Source organism: Podarcis cretensis (assembly GCF_951804945.1).
Source record: "Podarcis cretensis genome assembly, chromosome: 4".
NCBI classification, from domain to species: Eukaryota; Metazoa; Chordata; class Lepidosauria; order Squamata; family Lacertidae; genus Podarcis; species Podarcis cretensis.
The window spans coordinates 96,149,599-96,162,987 of NC_137173.1; the positions used below are offsets into that span (position 1 = coordinate 96,149,599).

At 40.5% G+C, this 13,389-nt stretch overlaps 1 protein-coding gene across 4 annotated transcripts in view; it reads right to left on the minus strand.

The window, feature by feature from the left end:
* The window catches only part of UGGT2 (UDP-glucose glycoprotein glucosyltransferase 2), an 82,647-nt gene that overhangs the window by 52,316 nt on the left and 16,942 nt on the right, over positions 1–13,389 (minus strand). For all 4 annotated transcript variants that reach the window (XR_013837847.1, XM_079972426.1, XM_079972427.1 and 1 more), the window contains 3 exons: positions 12,238–12,338; positions 5,993–6,092; positions 4,261–4,321 (listed from right to left, as the gene is read on the minus strand). Coding sequence is in view for 3 of the 4 variants with exons in the window: in XM_079972426.1 (XP_079828552.1) it covers positions 4,261–4,321; positions 5,993–6,092; positions 12,238–12,338 (262 nt within the window). In the remaining variant the exon portion in view is untranslated. The remainder of the gene's footprint in view (positions 1–4,260; positions 4,322–5,992; positions 6,093–12,237; positions 12,339–13,389) is intronic.

The window sequence follows — 13,389 nt, forward strand, 5'->3', positions numbered from 1 at the left end:
CTTGACTTAATATATTACTGTTATAATTGGTTCCATAGAAATGTGTTTAGATAATATATTGCCAGTGTTGAATTTGATTTAAAAAATCTTCATTCCTGTTCTGTTTTGTATGCACACTGCTGGCCGTGTTAACACACCCCTCTCTTGGTCCTTTCTCAGTCTGTAAAATTGGAGTTACCAAATGGCCTACCCTACAATGTGTACCAAAGGCAAATAAGATCAGGGACAATCTCTCTCTCTGTCTCTATATACATATAAACAGGGCTGGTCTAATGGAAACATTTTTTCACTGGACCTGGTACAATGGCTGTACACTTATAACATGGAGCATACAACGTTTGTTTTTAGACAGCTAACCTGAGCAAAAACAAAAGGAAGGCTTCCTTAGGTGAGTCTGTAACTTGAAATGTTATTTAGGCTTCAACAACTACATGCTTCCGTAACATAGCTACTTATCCTTGAAAGCTATTCTGACTGCATCTAATCACCATATACTTTTCAGTCCTTAATAGGCTTTAGCCTCTTTCCCATATTGCATTTTCTATTCAACTTACATTATCTTAGAGGAGAATCTTTCAGTTCTGCACAGCTTGAAATCATGCCTCTCCTGCTGCTAGACGAATATCCTGTAGCTCAAAAATGTGCATGACAATTTATTCTGCTCTACTACTGATGTCTGAATAGCTGCCAGATTTATAGACAGACAAAAAAGACAAAGAGATTGCTTTCTCGCCACTGCATTTGTGCGCACCCAAAGCATTTTTTCATGCGGTCCTTAGAGATAATAACCTTATGTATGCAGCCAGGTTAAATTTGCACAGATTAACCCCAAATTTCATTATCTATATTCAAAGAAGTAACCCACGAGGGCACGGTTTCGCCAAAAACCTGACGTCATCCGATACACTCAGAAGTGCTGTCAAACACTAGCAAAAGGCCCCCTGCAATGTTTGGCGGTGAAAACCCCATTTCAAGGCACTCCACAAAAAGCCCTTGCAGCCTGACTTGCAGGGTCACAATTTTCCCGAAAACTCAATGTCATCTGATTCACTTGAAAATGGTGCCAGACACCTGCAAATTGGCTCCTGCAATGTTTGGCAGTGCAAACTGCATGTTTCACGGTAGGCCATAAAATGAGCTCTTGGCGCCCTGACCAGCAGGGGTCACGATTTCACCAAAATGTTGTCTGATTCATGAAATTTAGTTTTATTACTTCTCTTCAAAATTATGTTTGAATTCTCTGATGTAGTAAGTTTAAAATACAGAGAACCAACTTACACACACACACACACACACACACACACACACACACACCCCAATACCCCATTAGCAATTGTATAGAACAATTTCTGCAAATATCTTAGACTCCTGTCTACTCAAACATTACTTTGGATGTGACACTTGAGATAGAAAGACTCAAAAGTTCTTCTGTTAGGTAACAGGATTTTCCAAAAGAGAGCAACTGGCATCAAAATGTATTCAGGTCTATTTTAAGAGCTATTTAACTACCAGTACTTGATACCATTTTACACTGCGTTTGTGCAGCTGCTGCAGTCTAATAAAAATGAGTAATCTGCAGTAAGGCAAAAAAAGAGAAAGAGAGAGAGAGGAAAGAGGAAAGAGGAAAACTTAAATAGGAATTCACTAAAAGATGCTTATTAAAAAGATCAAATGGCTCAAATAAAAAAAATAGCTCCAGGGCTTTAAAAGAAGTATTTGTTTTAGATCAACCACGTAAAAGTGTCAGGAAAGCATGAAAAACACTGTGCTATTTAACAGTGATTTTCATGGGCATGAAGTTCAGTACTGCTTTGAAGCATCTACAAAATGAAATTTATAGCCTAGTGCTAAGCATCTTTACTCAGAAAATAATAAGCCCCACTGAATTCAATGGAACTTACTTCTTATAACCAAGCTTAGAACTGAAGTCTGGATCAAATATTCCCCTTCTATGAGTGGATTTTGCCTAGCTTTGGTATTTTTGAAAGACTATTCTGAAAACCTATGAAAAAGCTATGTTAGTTTCTTCCAGAAAACACAAAGAGTTTTGTTGCGGCACCTTCTAGGTTAGCAGATTTATTAGGGCATAATGAATCAATAAGTGGGTTCTAGCTTGTGAATTTTTTCACTACGCTCAATCTGTTAGCCTATAAGGTGTCAAAGCCTCCTTGAGAGCATTCAGACGTAAAAGCGAAATGCCGAGAAGAAGCAGGCAGGCATCTTGGGCTTGTATTGTCCCTTCTTCCCTTTGCAGATGACAAACTTTCAGTCAGAGTTTAACAAAATTTGTTCGAATCTGGAAATCTATGGCTTCCCACTAACCCCAGGGTGGAATTTTCTAATGTTGGGTACATCTTTACTCGCACAAGATGCAGGGAGAGCTGCTAGGCTTGGCCAGCTTTAAAAGAAGATTAGACATGGAGGTTAAGGTTACCAAATGTGATAGCTATGCTATGTCCTGGCTCCTCGGTCAGACACAGAATACCTCTGTATACCACAAAGTAGGAAGAGTGCTGCTGAACTCGGGTCCCATTGGTGCATTTCCCATATGCATCTGTTTGGCCACTGTGAGAACAGAATGCTGGAGCTCTGGGCCTTTCGCCAACAATAAGAGTTCTTAACAAGATTTATTCAATAATTCACAGGGAATGATGAAGGAATACAGCTGCCCCTAAATTGGAATTTCTCCAACTGAGCTCCTCCCCCCTCCCTTCCTAGCAACAGCACTTCCCCTGATGGTGGTTCTGGGAGAAGGGGGGGGGGTCAAAAATGCTTTCCAGTGATAACATGTCAGCTGGCTGCTCTGTCTCTGTCTCCCCCTTTCTCTTTTCCCAACACCTCCCAACTCTTCTGTTCACCTGTCTCTGAGCTGTGACCTTCCTCAAACCACTGCTGTAATTCAATACAACCTTCCTCTTCTCTGGGAAGTTCATAAGGGAGGGGAGGTCTCCACCATTCCTCCTCAGTCTTGTCCCCTTCAGTCCAGTCCCCAACACCCAGCTGGGCTTTTACGTTATTATCAGGATACAGCATGCAAGCCTGAGGCTCATACCTGCACAATCTTGCAGCACGAAACCATAATTTAGCACATGGGTGGGGAACCTGCGGCCCTCCTAGCTGTTGTTGGACGACTGCAGTTCCCATCAACCTGGACCAGTGGCCATATTGGCTGGGGCTGAGGGAATCCAACAACATCTGAGGAGGGATGTTTACTGTTTTAAGAACACAGGGATTAATTTTTTGCAAGATATAGAATAGTTTCCACGAGGGAGGTAGGGAGGAAGAAAAGTGCAGACCTAGCAGCAGATTTGGGGTGTTGGATAAAAAGGGTGGGTCTTTCTGACAAGTTTATAAGGGACCCTCCAAAAACACTTAGATAATTTTGAGAGCCTGAAGTTGTCTACATGTTATGCACAGAGAAGGGGGGGGGGTGAGACCTTGGGGTTGGTCCATAACCTAACTCTGCCTGCATCACTGGTACTGCACCCTTGACATCCACAAGTTCCTCAAATAAAGGATGGTCAATGAATTTAATAAATAAATAAAATTCTTTACACCTATGTGAGTAGCAAATCAAGCATATTTTATATACCAGTAAATCAGGGAAGAGTGGAAAGAGGTGACCATGACTGTCTGATTCACTATACATATAAGAAAATGAATCCTGAACGAAGCAATCTTCACAAACACGGGGCTGTTTGGAATGGGACAGTAGCTGAAGATTACTGACTTGATCTAGGATGATAGGGGTGAAGCTGAGGAAGGAGGCTTATATTTTAAAACATACTCTGAAGAACACAGATCTCAAATGACCCATGTGTTAAGGGCAAAAGCTCAAATTATAATTCTGCAATACATTAAAATACATTATCGACAGAGCAAATTATACTGCGTGCAGACATTTGGGTACTGAACTGATTTATGTTGAACTCCAGTGGTCAATTAAAGCAGCTTAGTTCAGAGTTAAAGCTCAAGCCCTGAAGGTAACATCTGAACATTAATGGTCTAAGTTTCATCGCTCACTATAGCTGGAAGGGCTGCTCAGCAAATCAGGCCATGCCATGCAATATTTGAGCAGAAGGTGTCATGAGAAGCTAAGGACTGCAACTGATGAGCAAGTCCGCATTTAGAAATTCTGCTGCTTACATTTTTAAGTTACATTATAATACGTTTATCTCCCAGCCTTGTATAATATATGCATCTTTCGACACAGTATAATCAACTGCATCATTTTGTATAATAAAAAGAACAGTAACAAACCTGTTGATTTTCCTTTATTTCTTTCCGCATTTGCAGGTTCACTAACACTTTGGTCAGGGATCTGAAAAAGTCAGAGATCATGAACTGTTCTGTGTTTCGGCATTTCCCCCACCTATTCTGAGGGAATAAAGTACTCCATAGGCAACGTTTTGCATGCAATGATATCCCCTCAACATATCCCCTCTAACACCCAACCACAATGAAACAATTGGTTTAAACTAACCAATTTGTAGTAACTTCTGAACTGGAAACTACAATTAGCTTGAGCTATGGTTTCTTAAACTAGGCTTTTTCCCCTGTGGCAGGTGAGGGCATGTTCAAACCAGATGTCCACTCTCAACTTCTTGCTATCTAGCAAGACCTGTAAACTTTTCTTCTAAAGTAAAATGACTATTAAAGATTTTTAGAAAAGACTTTTGATAGACAGTGGTACTTGACTTAAGCATCATTTTCAACGGTTGTTATATGCTCAGATGCGAATTTTATGCAAGATGTATTCTAACAGGAACAAAGAAAAGTTATTCAAGTTTCTGCCAGACGACAGAAATTACTGCTCGTGTCTAACATCAACCATGCACTCTCATCTCCGCCTTATTCTGTCTAAGGGTTGTCACAATAGTTCAAAAACTACAGCCAGCTGTGCCTTGCAATGTCAAATAAGTATGGGATTGTATTGGGTATTCAAGGCATCACAGACTGTAACAATAGTGTATTGTTTGATAGAACAGTAGGGAAAGAAATTTGGCCTTTGTAGCAGAGGGAGACCCACAGGGTTGTTGTAAGGGTAAACGAGATAAGAACTGTAAAGCATTTTATCCATGAAAAATGCTATAAAAAGTTCACTTACAATCATGACAATGTCTGCTAATGAAGGAAATCTCGACATGATACCAGTTGTATAAACACTGGAAAGCTAGCTTCGCTGCTCTTATGAGTAATCTCTTGGTATAGAAAGATGACAAAGAATTGCCTATTATTGTGGCATGAATGATCATGGCTATGTTTCTTAATTTGACAACTTGCACCCAATGGACCATTTAAGATTTAGCATTTGGATTTACATACTGGATCCTTCCATCTGTTGAATTCTATTAACTGTTGTTTAGGCTTGTTAAAAACCACTTTCCTGGTCACATGATAAGAATCAACTTCAAGGCAAGATGTGAGGTAGATCCTGATTTTCTTTATTGACACAGACAACTTACATAGATATATGACAGCAGTCAGGCTAGCAACTTTTGTGGAGTTTATTGGAAGGCTACTCTAGCATATTGAACTTGGACTGGAGAGACCAGGCTCAAATTCTACTCGGTCAAGAAGCTCAACTCAGATCAGGCACTTTCTACCTCCTAGGGTTGGTGAATGAATAAAATGAGGGAAAGTCACATCTGCTGCCCTAATAACTTTGGAAGAAGGGTGGGATAAAAATGTAAATAAAGTTTCAAAAGAAACTCTCAAAATTCCAGACATTCATTAATATACAGTGGTACCTCGGTTTACGAACTTAATCCATTCCGGAAGTCCTTTCTTAAACCAAAACCATTCTTAAACCGAGGCATGCTTTCCGCCACCAGTGCCCTTCCACTGTTCGGCTTCCGTTCTTAGACCGAGGTAAAGCTCTAAAACCAAGACACTATTTCCGGTTTTGCGGACTATGTAAACCAAATTGTTCTTAAACCGGACTGTTCTTAAACCGAGGTACCACTGTAATTGGAAATAACATTAGCCTTACCTGGCCTTGACTGGGAAGTTCTGTGCAATGTCCTTCATGACTTTTAATGCATTATAAGCAGGCACAGAGAGAATTCGAGAGGCTGCTTGCAAACTAATGTCTACAAGAAAACAAAGCATTCACTGAAGAACCTCAGGTATGGATTTAAAACATTTGTTAATAGCAAAACCTGTCTGGCTTTAATTAACTTGAAGGTCAATGCTTATCTAACAATCAGCTACAGTTATGTTGGCAGGTAGAATTTAGGGAGAGAAGGGAAGAGGAAATCCTAGGGTGAACTCCCAATTCCTTGACTATGGTCACATGCCTGGAGCATATATATGTTGACTAGACAGGGGCGTATAAGTAACAACTGTAAATAGAATTATATTCATCATTAGCCAATCAGGTCATTTGCACACACAGTAAAAGCAACAAGATAAGCAACAAGGTAAATATATATAAAATACATTAATCCATCGTAACATATGATGTTTGTACTATTTCAACTACTCTTTGACACAACTTATCATCTGAAATGGTGACTTCCACTGCGCTAAAGCCAATTAAACAAATACAGCAGTCCTATTTCTATACACATTTTCCACAAAAGCACTCAGAGGCTACTATGATAGTACACAACCATAATTGTTGTTGTTGTTGTTGTTTAGTCGTGTCCGACTCTTCGTGACCCCATAGACCAGAGCACGCCAGGCACTTCTGTCCTCCACTGTCTCCCGCAGTTCGGTCAGACTCATGTTTGTAGCTTCGAGAACACTGTCCAACCATCTTGTCCTCTGTCGTCCCCTTCTCCTTGTGCCCTCCATCTTTCCCAACATCAGGGTCTTTTCCAGGGAGTTTTCTCTTCTCATGAGGTGGCCAAAGTACTGGAGCCTCAGCTTCACGATCTGTCCTTCCAGTGAGCACTCAGGGCTAACTTCCTTAAGAATGGATGCATTTGATCTTCTTGCAGTCCATGGGACTCTCAAGAGTCTCCTCCAGTACCATAATTCAAAAGCATCAATTCTTCGGCGATCAGCCTTCTTTATGGTCCAGCTCTCACTTCCATACATCACTAACACAACCATAATACAAGTTATAATTGTCATCATGACCAGAGATAGTAAACAGTCTAAACTATACAGTCTAAACTATACAGATGCAGCTGTAATTAAATAATTTCCTTAGGTGTAAGATGTGGCAGCAGGTTAAGCTTGTTTTGTCTGATGATGTTTCAAAGGCTCTAGTCAGAAAATTATCCAGCTTATGAATGAGCTGCAGGCTTGCACAGTCCTTCCCACTTTCATACGCTGCTTCCCTTTCCGACTCCTGTTTAGTGCTGACCCCCAATTTACTTCAGAACAGCAATGGTTAGCACTTGGCTCTTCCAACCTAACCACAGTTTGTCACGATATTTGAACTGGCAAACTACAGAGTGCTGTACAGACATTTAAGGTGTGTACTTTGGCAACCTTTGGTAACGTGGCATCCTGAGCGAGCCCAAAAGGTGGCAACCCAAAATGGATCTTCTCAATTATGGATCTTCTCAATTTTGTGCCTCCGTGGCTCAGCACCCTGTGTGGGGCAACTGTCTGCACCGCCCTAACTCAGACGCGCCACATGTCTTGTTTCCAGTTCTCCAAATGGTTTGTAGGAATGTCTGAACTTAGCCACTGAACTATTGGTAATTTTCAGTTATATACCGTATTTTTCGCCCCATAGGACGCACCTAGTTTTTTTTGGGGGGGGGGGGAATAAAGGGAAAAAAATTATTTCCCCCCCCCCCAGGCACGGGGCTGGCGCGGGGGAAGCCCGAGCTTCCCCCGACCCCAGAACAGCCTGCTATCCACAAGCCTAGGGTCTCTCCAGGCTTGCGGACAGCTGTGCGAAGCCCGGGCGCGCTCTTCAGCGCGCCCAAGGCTTCGGAATGTAGGCAGCTCTGCGCAACCCCGGGAGGGCAGGCAGCTTTGCGTGACCCTCCGGAGGCCGGTGCGGCTTGGCGCCGGGCTCTGAAGGGTTGCGCAGAGCTGCGCGGAGCCCAGGAGGACAGGAAGCGAAAGCCTGTATTCGTCCCATAGGACGCACCCACATTTCCCCTTCATTTTTGGAGGGGAAAAAGTGTGTCCTATAGGGCGAAAAATACGGTACACTCCAATAGTTTTACAGTCATTTTAACATTTCAAAATTCGATTTCCTTCTTCACTTTCTGCGGTTCCTTAAATTTATATTTATCATTTCCTGCATATACTGAATTAACTTAACTTATTTTTTTATTCAACTACTTTAATTATTTACTCTTATGAAACTGCAGGTTATTACAATAATCCTGCCAATGTCCTTCTCTGTTTACAATTTATTTGTACATATCCAATACACAATTTCCATTCTTTTATAAAAAGTTTGTAGTTTTGATGTCTTATTTTTCTGGTAAGTTTTGCCATTTCTGCATAATCCATGAGTTTCTGTATCCAGTTCTTTCCTCGGGTTTTCTTCTTTCCATTTTGGGGCCAATAAGATTCTTGACGCTGCAGTCGCATACATAAATTTTACTACTGAACTGCTTTTACTTCTACTCGCATTTTCAAACCTCATCTGCATGCATCTGTCAGGACTGCATGTATGTTTTGATTTGATTTGATCGGAGTGCAGAAAACCCCTAGAATTCAAGCTTTCTGAAAATTTAAACTTTCCAGAACAAGTTTCATGATAGCCATGAAACTGTTTTGCCAGTTGTTACTGAAACGCAGCATAGGTGCTACACCAAATTTCCAACAGTTGGGGGAGAAGTTTCAGACTCCAATATAATTTATTGCCACTTGCCATGATTACTAAAAATCAGAATAAATTAGGCAAAATAGTATTGATTATTTAAAAGCAGCAAAAAAAAAAGGTGCTCAACTTGCATTATTTATACAGGTTACAGAATTCAGCTTATTTTAGCACAGAATTTGGAACACTGGAAAAGAGGAATAATAACTATAGAAGAAACACGCTAATAGCTATATTGCCCAGTTTCAAAAGGTTTCATTAAATTTATATTCCATCTATTTTATTTGAACTCCTAGTAGCTATAACAAACAAATCTAATTCAACTAATAAATCATGAGTAGCACAAGGCTATTCTCCTTTCTGTAATGCAGCGAATGTTGGCCTTTCGTAGACCTACAATCCTATACCCACTTACTTGGGTGTAATCTGCACTAAACTCAATAGGACTTACTTCTGAGTAGACATGCATAATGCTATAAGACCCAGGGAAAGCAGTAGAACTTAATTTAGTTACAACTAACTAATTCTCATTAACTTGTTTATTTATTTCCAAAAAGGATATCCCATATGTAACATAAAAGCATACAAGAAACTGTTACCAATAACGCTGAAAGGAGAAAAGGCATCATATCGTGCTACTTTTACAGTATTATGAAAAAAAGCCTAATCTTCCACAAGCTTCATGGTCAATTTCCCTCATCCTCAACATATCATAGATATGACGAAATAGCTTTTAAAGTAGTATTATGGCTTTTATTTTGCAATGATAACACTTCATGGCCTACTCCTGTGCCGCATTAATAGAAACAGTAAAGATAAATTGTACCACAATGATTTCAGCCACACAAGATCCTCTTGCAGGTCATCAGGATAGGAAGATTTAACATCTTTCCCTTCCCTCCGCCTCTCTGAAGAGCTTTATGTGCTCTTTGTTCATCTGATGCAGCAGTTTACCAATAAAATCTAAAACTGTTTAGTTAAAAATAGATTCACGGAAGAGAACAATAGATGCTTCTTGGTGTTTCATCCTGTCAATGAAGCCAGGACAAATGTTTTGAGTCTGACCATATATTAATCTCTTGATTTATTTCTGAAAACTTAAGAAAAGCTACAAGGATCCGATCAGAGAACCAAAATGTGCGGCTGCTGCCGAAAGTAGCAGCTGCGTGTCTAGTTCCCCAGCCCCACCAAAGTCGGTTATATGAAGTGAGCATGAAAAACCCACTGCACGTTGACGCTAGGACATAAATTCTGAAGTACAGAAGTGCATATTGACAGCCTTCCATAGCCACACCCCACTGAGTTAAAAAATTCAGGCAGCTTTCTTGATCTACTATGACACATGTACACCTCAAAGATTAGTAGACATGGCATAATACCCAACTTAATGGGATCTGATGCCAATCCTAGAATACTGGGCTGGCAGAAGGTGGTGCGCCGCTTAACCTGGAATCACTTGCCTGATCAGCCATGAGGCATGGTTACCTGGGAGTAAGTGCTACTAAATTCAGCCGAGTTTGTTTCTAACGGCATAGATTCCGCTTGCTAAAACACACTGAGCTTTAACAAAAGTCCAATGAAATGCTACCTTTAGCTTCTGATCAGCCATGCTCACCATTTTACAAAAAGGTGTTACCATTTAAATTGCCGGCACAAAGCAGGAACCGAAAAGAAAGGAAACCAAAGAGGCCTGCTTCTGTCTATTGCCCACATTCTCCAATTTCCTCTATGGTGATCTGTTACAAACAACAGTAAAAATTGAAAGGCTCGCTATCATCTCATTTGCTTGCCAGAGGCAGGGGTGGCTGGGTGGGTGAGGGGGGGGGGCGATTGTATCTGGTGCTCCAGCAGAGGATGTCATTGTTCAAAAAAAAAAAAATGCCCCAGAGATTAATTCCTCTACATTTCCTGTTCCACTGCACCACTTAGAACTAGGCATAACATCCAGAATGGTCCCTCAGGTTTTCAGCATGATACTTTCATAACACTAGCAAATTACCATCATCACTGGGAGATCAACACAGCTCACTGAAAATGTATTCCATGAAAATGTAATTCTGGTAGATACTCCTTCAGCAACATAGCAAAAGAAGCATAATGGATATCCAGAGTCTGAATACAATGGCTAATCTGGAGCCTGTGTGAGCAAGGGATTCACATTTTATTTTATTTTTTTAGCCCGGATGATAAAAGTTATGTGTGCACAGCAGTTATTTCCCAATGTATACCTCTAGAATTTTTCTTTTTTTAAAAAAATAATATTTATTCGAATTTTTAAAATTACAAAGAGAAAAAAGAGAAAGAAAAAATAGAAAAAATACAAACAATAAAAAATAGAACAGATCAAACCTTTACATGGCTTTCTTTCCTTTGCTTATTTCCTTGACCTCCTCACACCTCCCATTTTTGTATTCTAAATCAATTTGTTATTTCAGCAAATCCTTCCAACCTTGTTTTTATCTTAATAATTTATCTTAATATACTATAGTTTTACATTCTCTCTTTCACCAATTCATTTTTACTTAATCCTTTATATCATTTCTGCTAAAACCACATAATTTTCTTTTCCCAACATCTTTCTAGCAATCCTTAATTTTACAATATTTTTGAAGATAGACTTTAAATTTTTTCCAATCTTCTTCCACCGACTCTTCTCCTTGGTCCCGGATTCTGCCAGTCATCTCAGCCAGTTCCATGTATTCCATCACCTTCATCTGCCATTCTTCCCGGGTGGGTAGATCTTGTGTTTTCCAATACTTTGCAATGAGTATTCTTGCTGCTGTTGTGGAGTACATAAAAAAAGTTCTATCCTCCTTTCGCACCAATTGGCCGACCATGCCCAAGAGAAAGGCCTCTGGTTTCTTCTGGAAGGTATATTTAAATACCTTTTTCATTTCGTTATAGATCATCTCCCAGAAGGTCTTAATCTTTGGGCATGTCCACCCAAAGGTGAAAGAATGTACTTTCAATCTCTTTACATTTCCAACATTTATTATTGGGCAAATGATAATTTTTTGCAAGCTTGACTAGTGTCAAGTACCACCTGTAAATCATTTTCATTATATTCTCTCTTAAGGCATTACATGCCGTAAACTTCATACCTGTGGTCCATAATTTTTCCCAGTCAGCCATCATAATGTTATGTCCAACATCTTGTGCCCATTTAATCATAACAGATTTAACCATTTCATCCTGTGTATTCCATTTCAACAGCAAGTTATACATTCTTGACAAATTCTTAGTTTTAGGGTCTAACAATTCTGTTTCCAATTTTGATTTTTCCACCTGAAAACCAATTTTCTTGTCCAGGTTATAAACCTCCCTTATTTGATACTCTAGAATTTTTCTCTCAGAAGAGCCCCCCCCATCCAACTCCTTTGCACATACAAGGTTTGTAAACGTTACATTGATGTCAGTATAACTGGTGCAAATACACTGCCATTCATTCTTCCACTGTGTTACACCAAAAAACAAACAACTAGTATAAAGGTTATTACCTGACAATTCCCAAACCTTCAAAGGCTCTGTATCATCACTACTTTCAATCAGGTATTTCCTCAGCTCTTGAAGATTGTCTTTGAGGTCAGGATAGTTCTGCCTGGATTTTATGAAACATAAACCAAGTCAATACTACACAACACTTGTAGGAGCTTACAATTCGGTTGGCGTAAAGACCAACGATAAACGTTTGGAAATTGTAGTTTTAATGTTTCTCCTAACCCAGAAGGGAGGAACTTGGTAATGCTACTGTCCCACACAACCAAGGTTTGAAGACGGGGTTCAAAGCAAAGTTTCAATCGCTGACTACCATTAACCATGGTTAGCAACCATAGGAGCCAACTCCAAATAAATGCCGTACCATATAGGCCAAAGTTGTTGAGCTTTTTGACAAAAACTCCAAATAAATGCAGTCATTAGCTACTTTTGGGGAAAGTCCGTTATGAGCTGCCATGTGCCTGGGTTTTCCAGGACATTTTAACCAATTCTCAAAAATACTACCTGAGAAATTACGGGTGTGTGGAAGCCCATAAAAGAGCCAGATAATGGCGCTTTTGTAGGCCAACTGACCTTCCAGTTGGCCGCTCCCTTCCATTAGGCATGGGACTTTTAGGCTGCAAATCTCACTTCCCCTCTCCCAGCCCACAGCTTTACAGTGCAGCAAAGCCACCAGCACACTTGCAGCCCTGCCACATATGGTTGCCAAGGTGGAAGGTGGGGGGTAGAAAGGTCGCTGGGCCAGCCTGGAGCTGGCATAGCATTCATAGGCCTGATGCTGTCACACAATGATTGTGAAACCAGGATCCGACAGATATGGGCCAGCTCAGCCCCTCCTCACCCCTGGAACACCCTGTTTCAGAGCGTTGTGCTGGCTACTTCTGGCAGGCATTCCAGAGGCACTAACACCTGCCCGTCTGGTGGGTGCAAGAGTGCTGCACCAACGGCAGGAAGCTGGTTTAGCTGGGAGAGCTTGGATGGTCCCTTCACCCAATTCAGCTCACCCTCCCAAGCCTGGTACAAAGGAATGATCTCCCATGTAGTAGTACCTCCCTTTCTATAGATATTAGGCAGAACTCTTGCATAATTGAAGTTATATCATTATAATTATATAGTTATACAATTATTTATCGTAATATTCAAATCAGATTAAG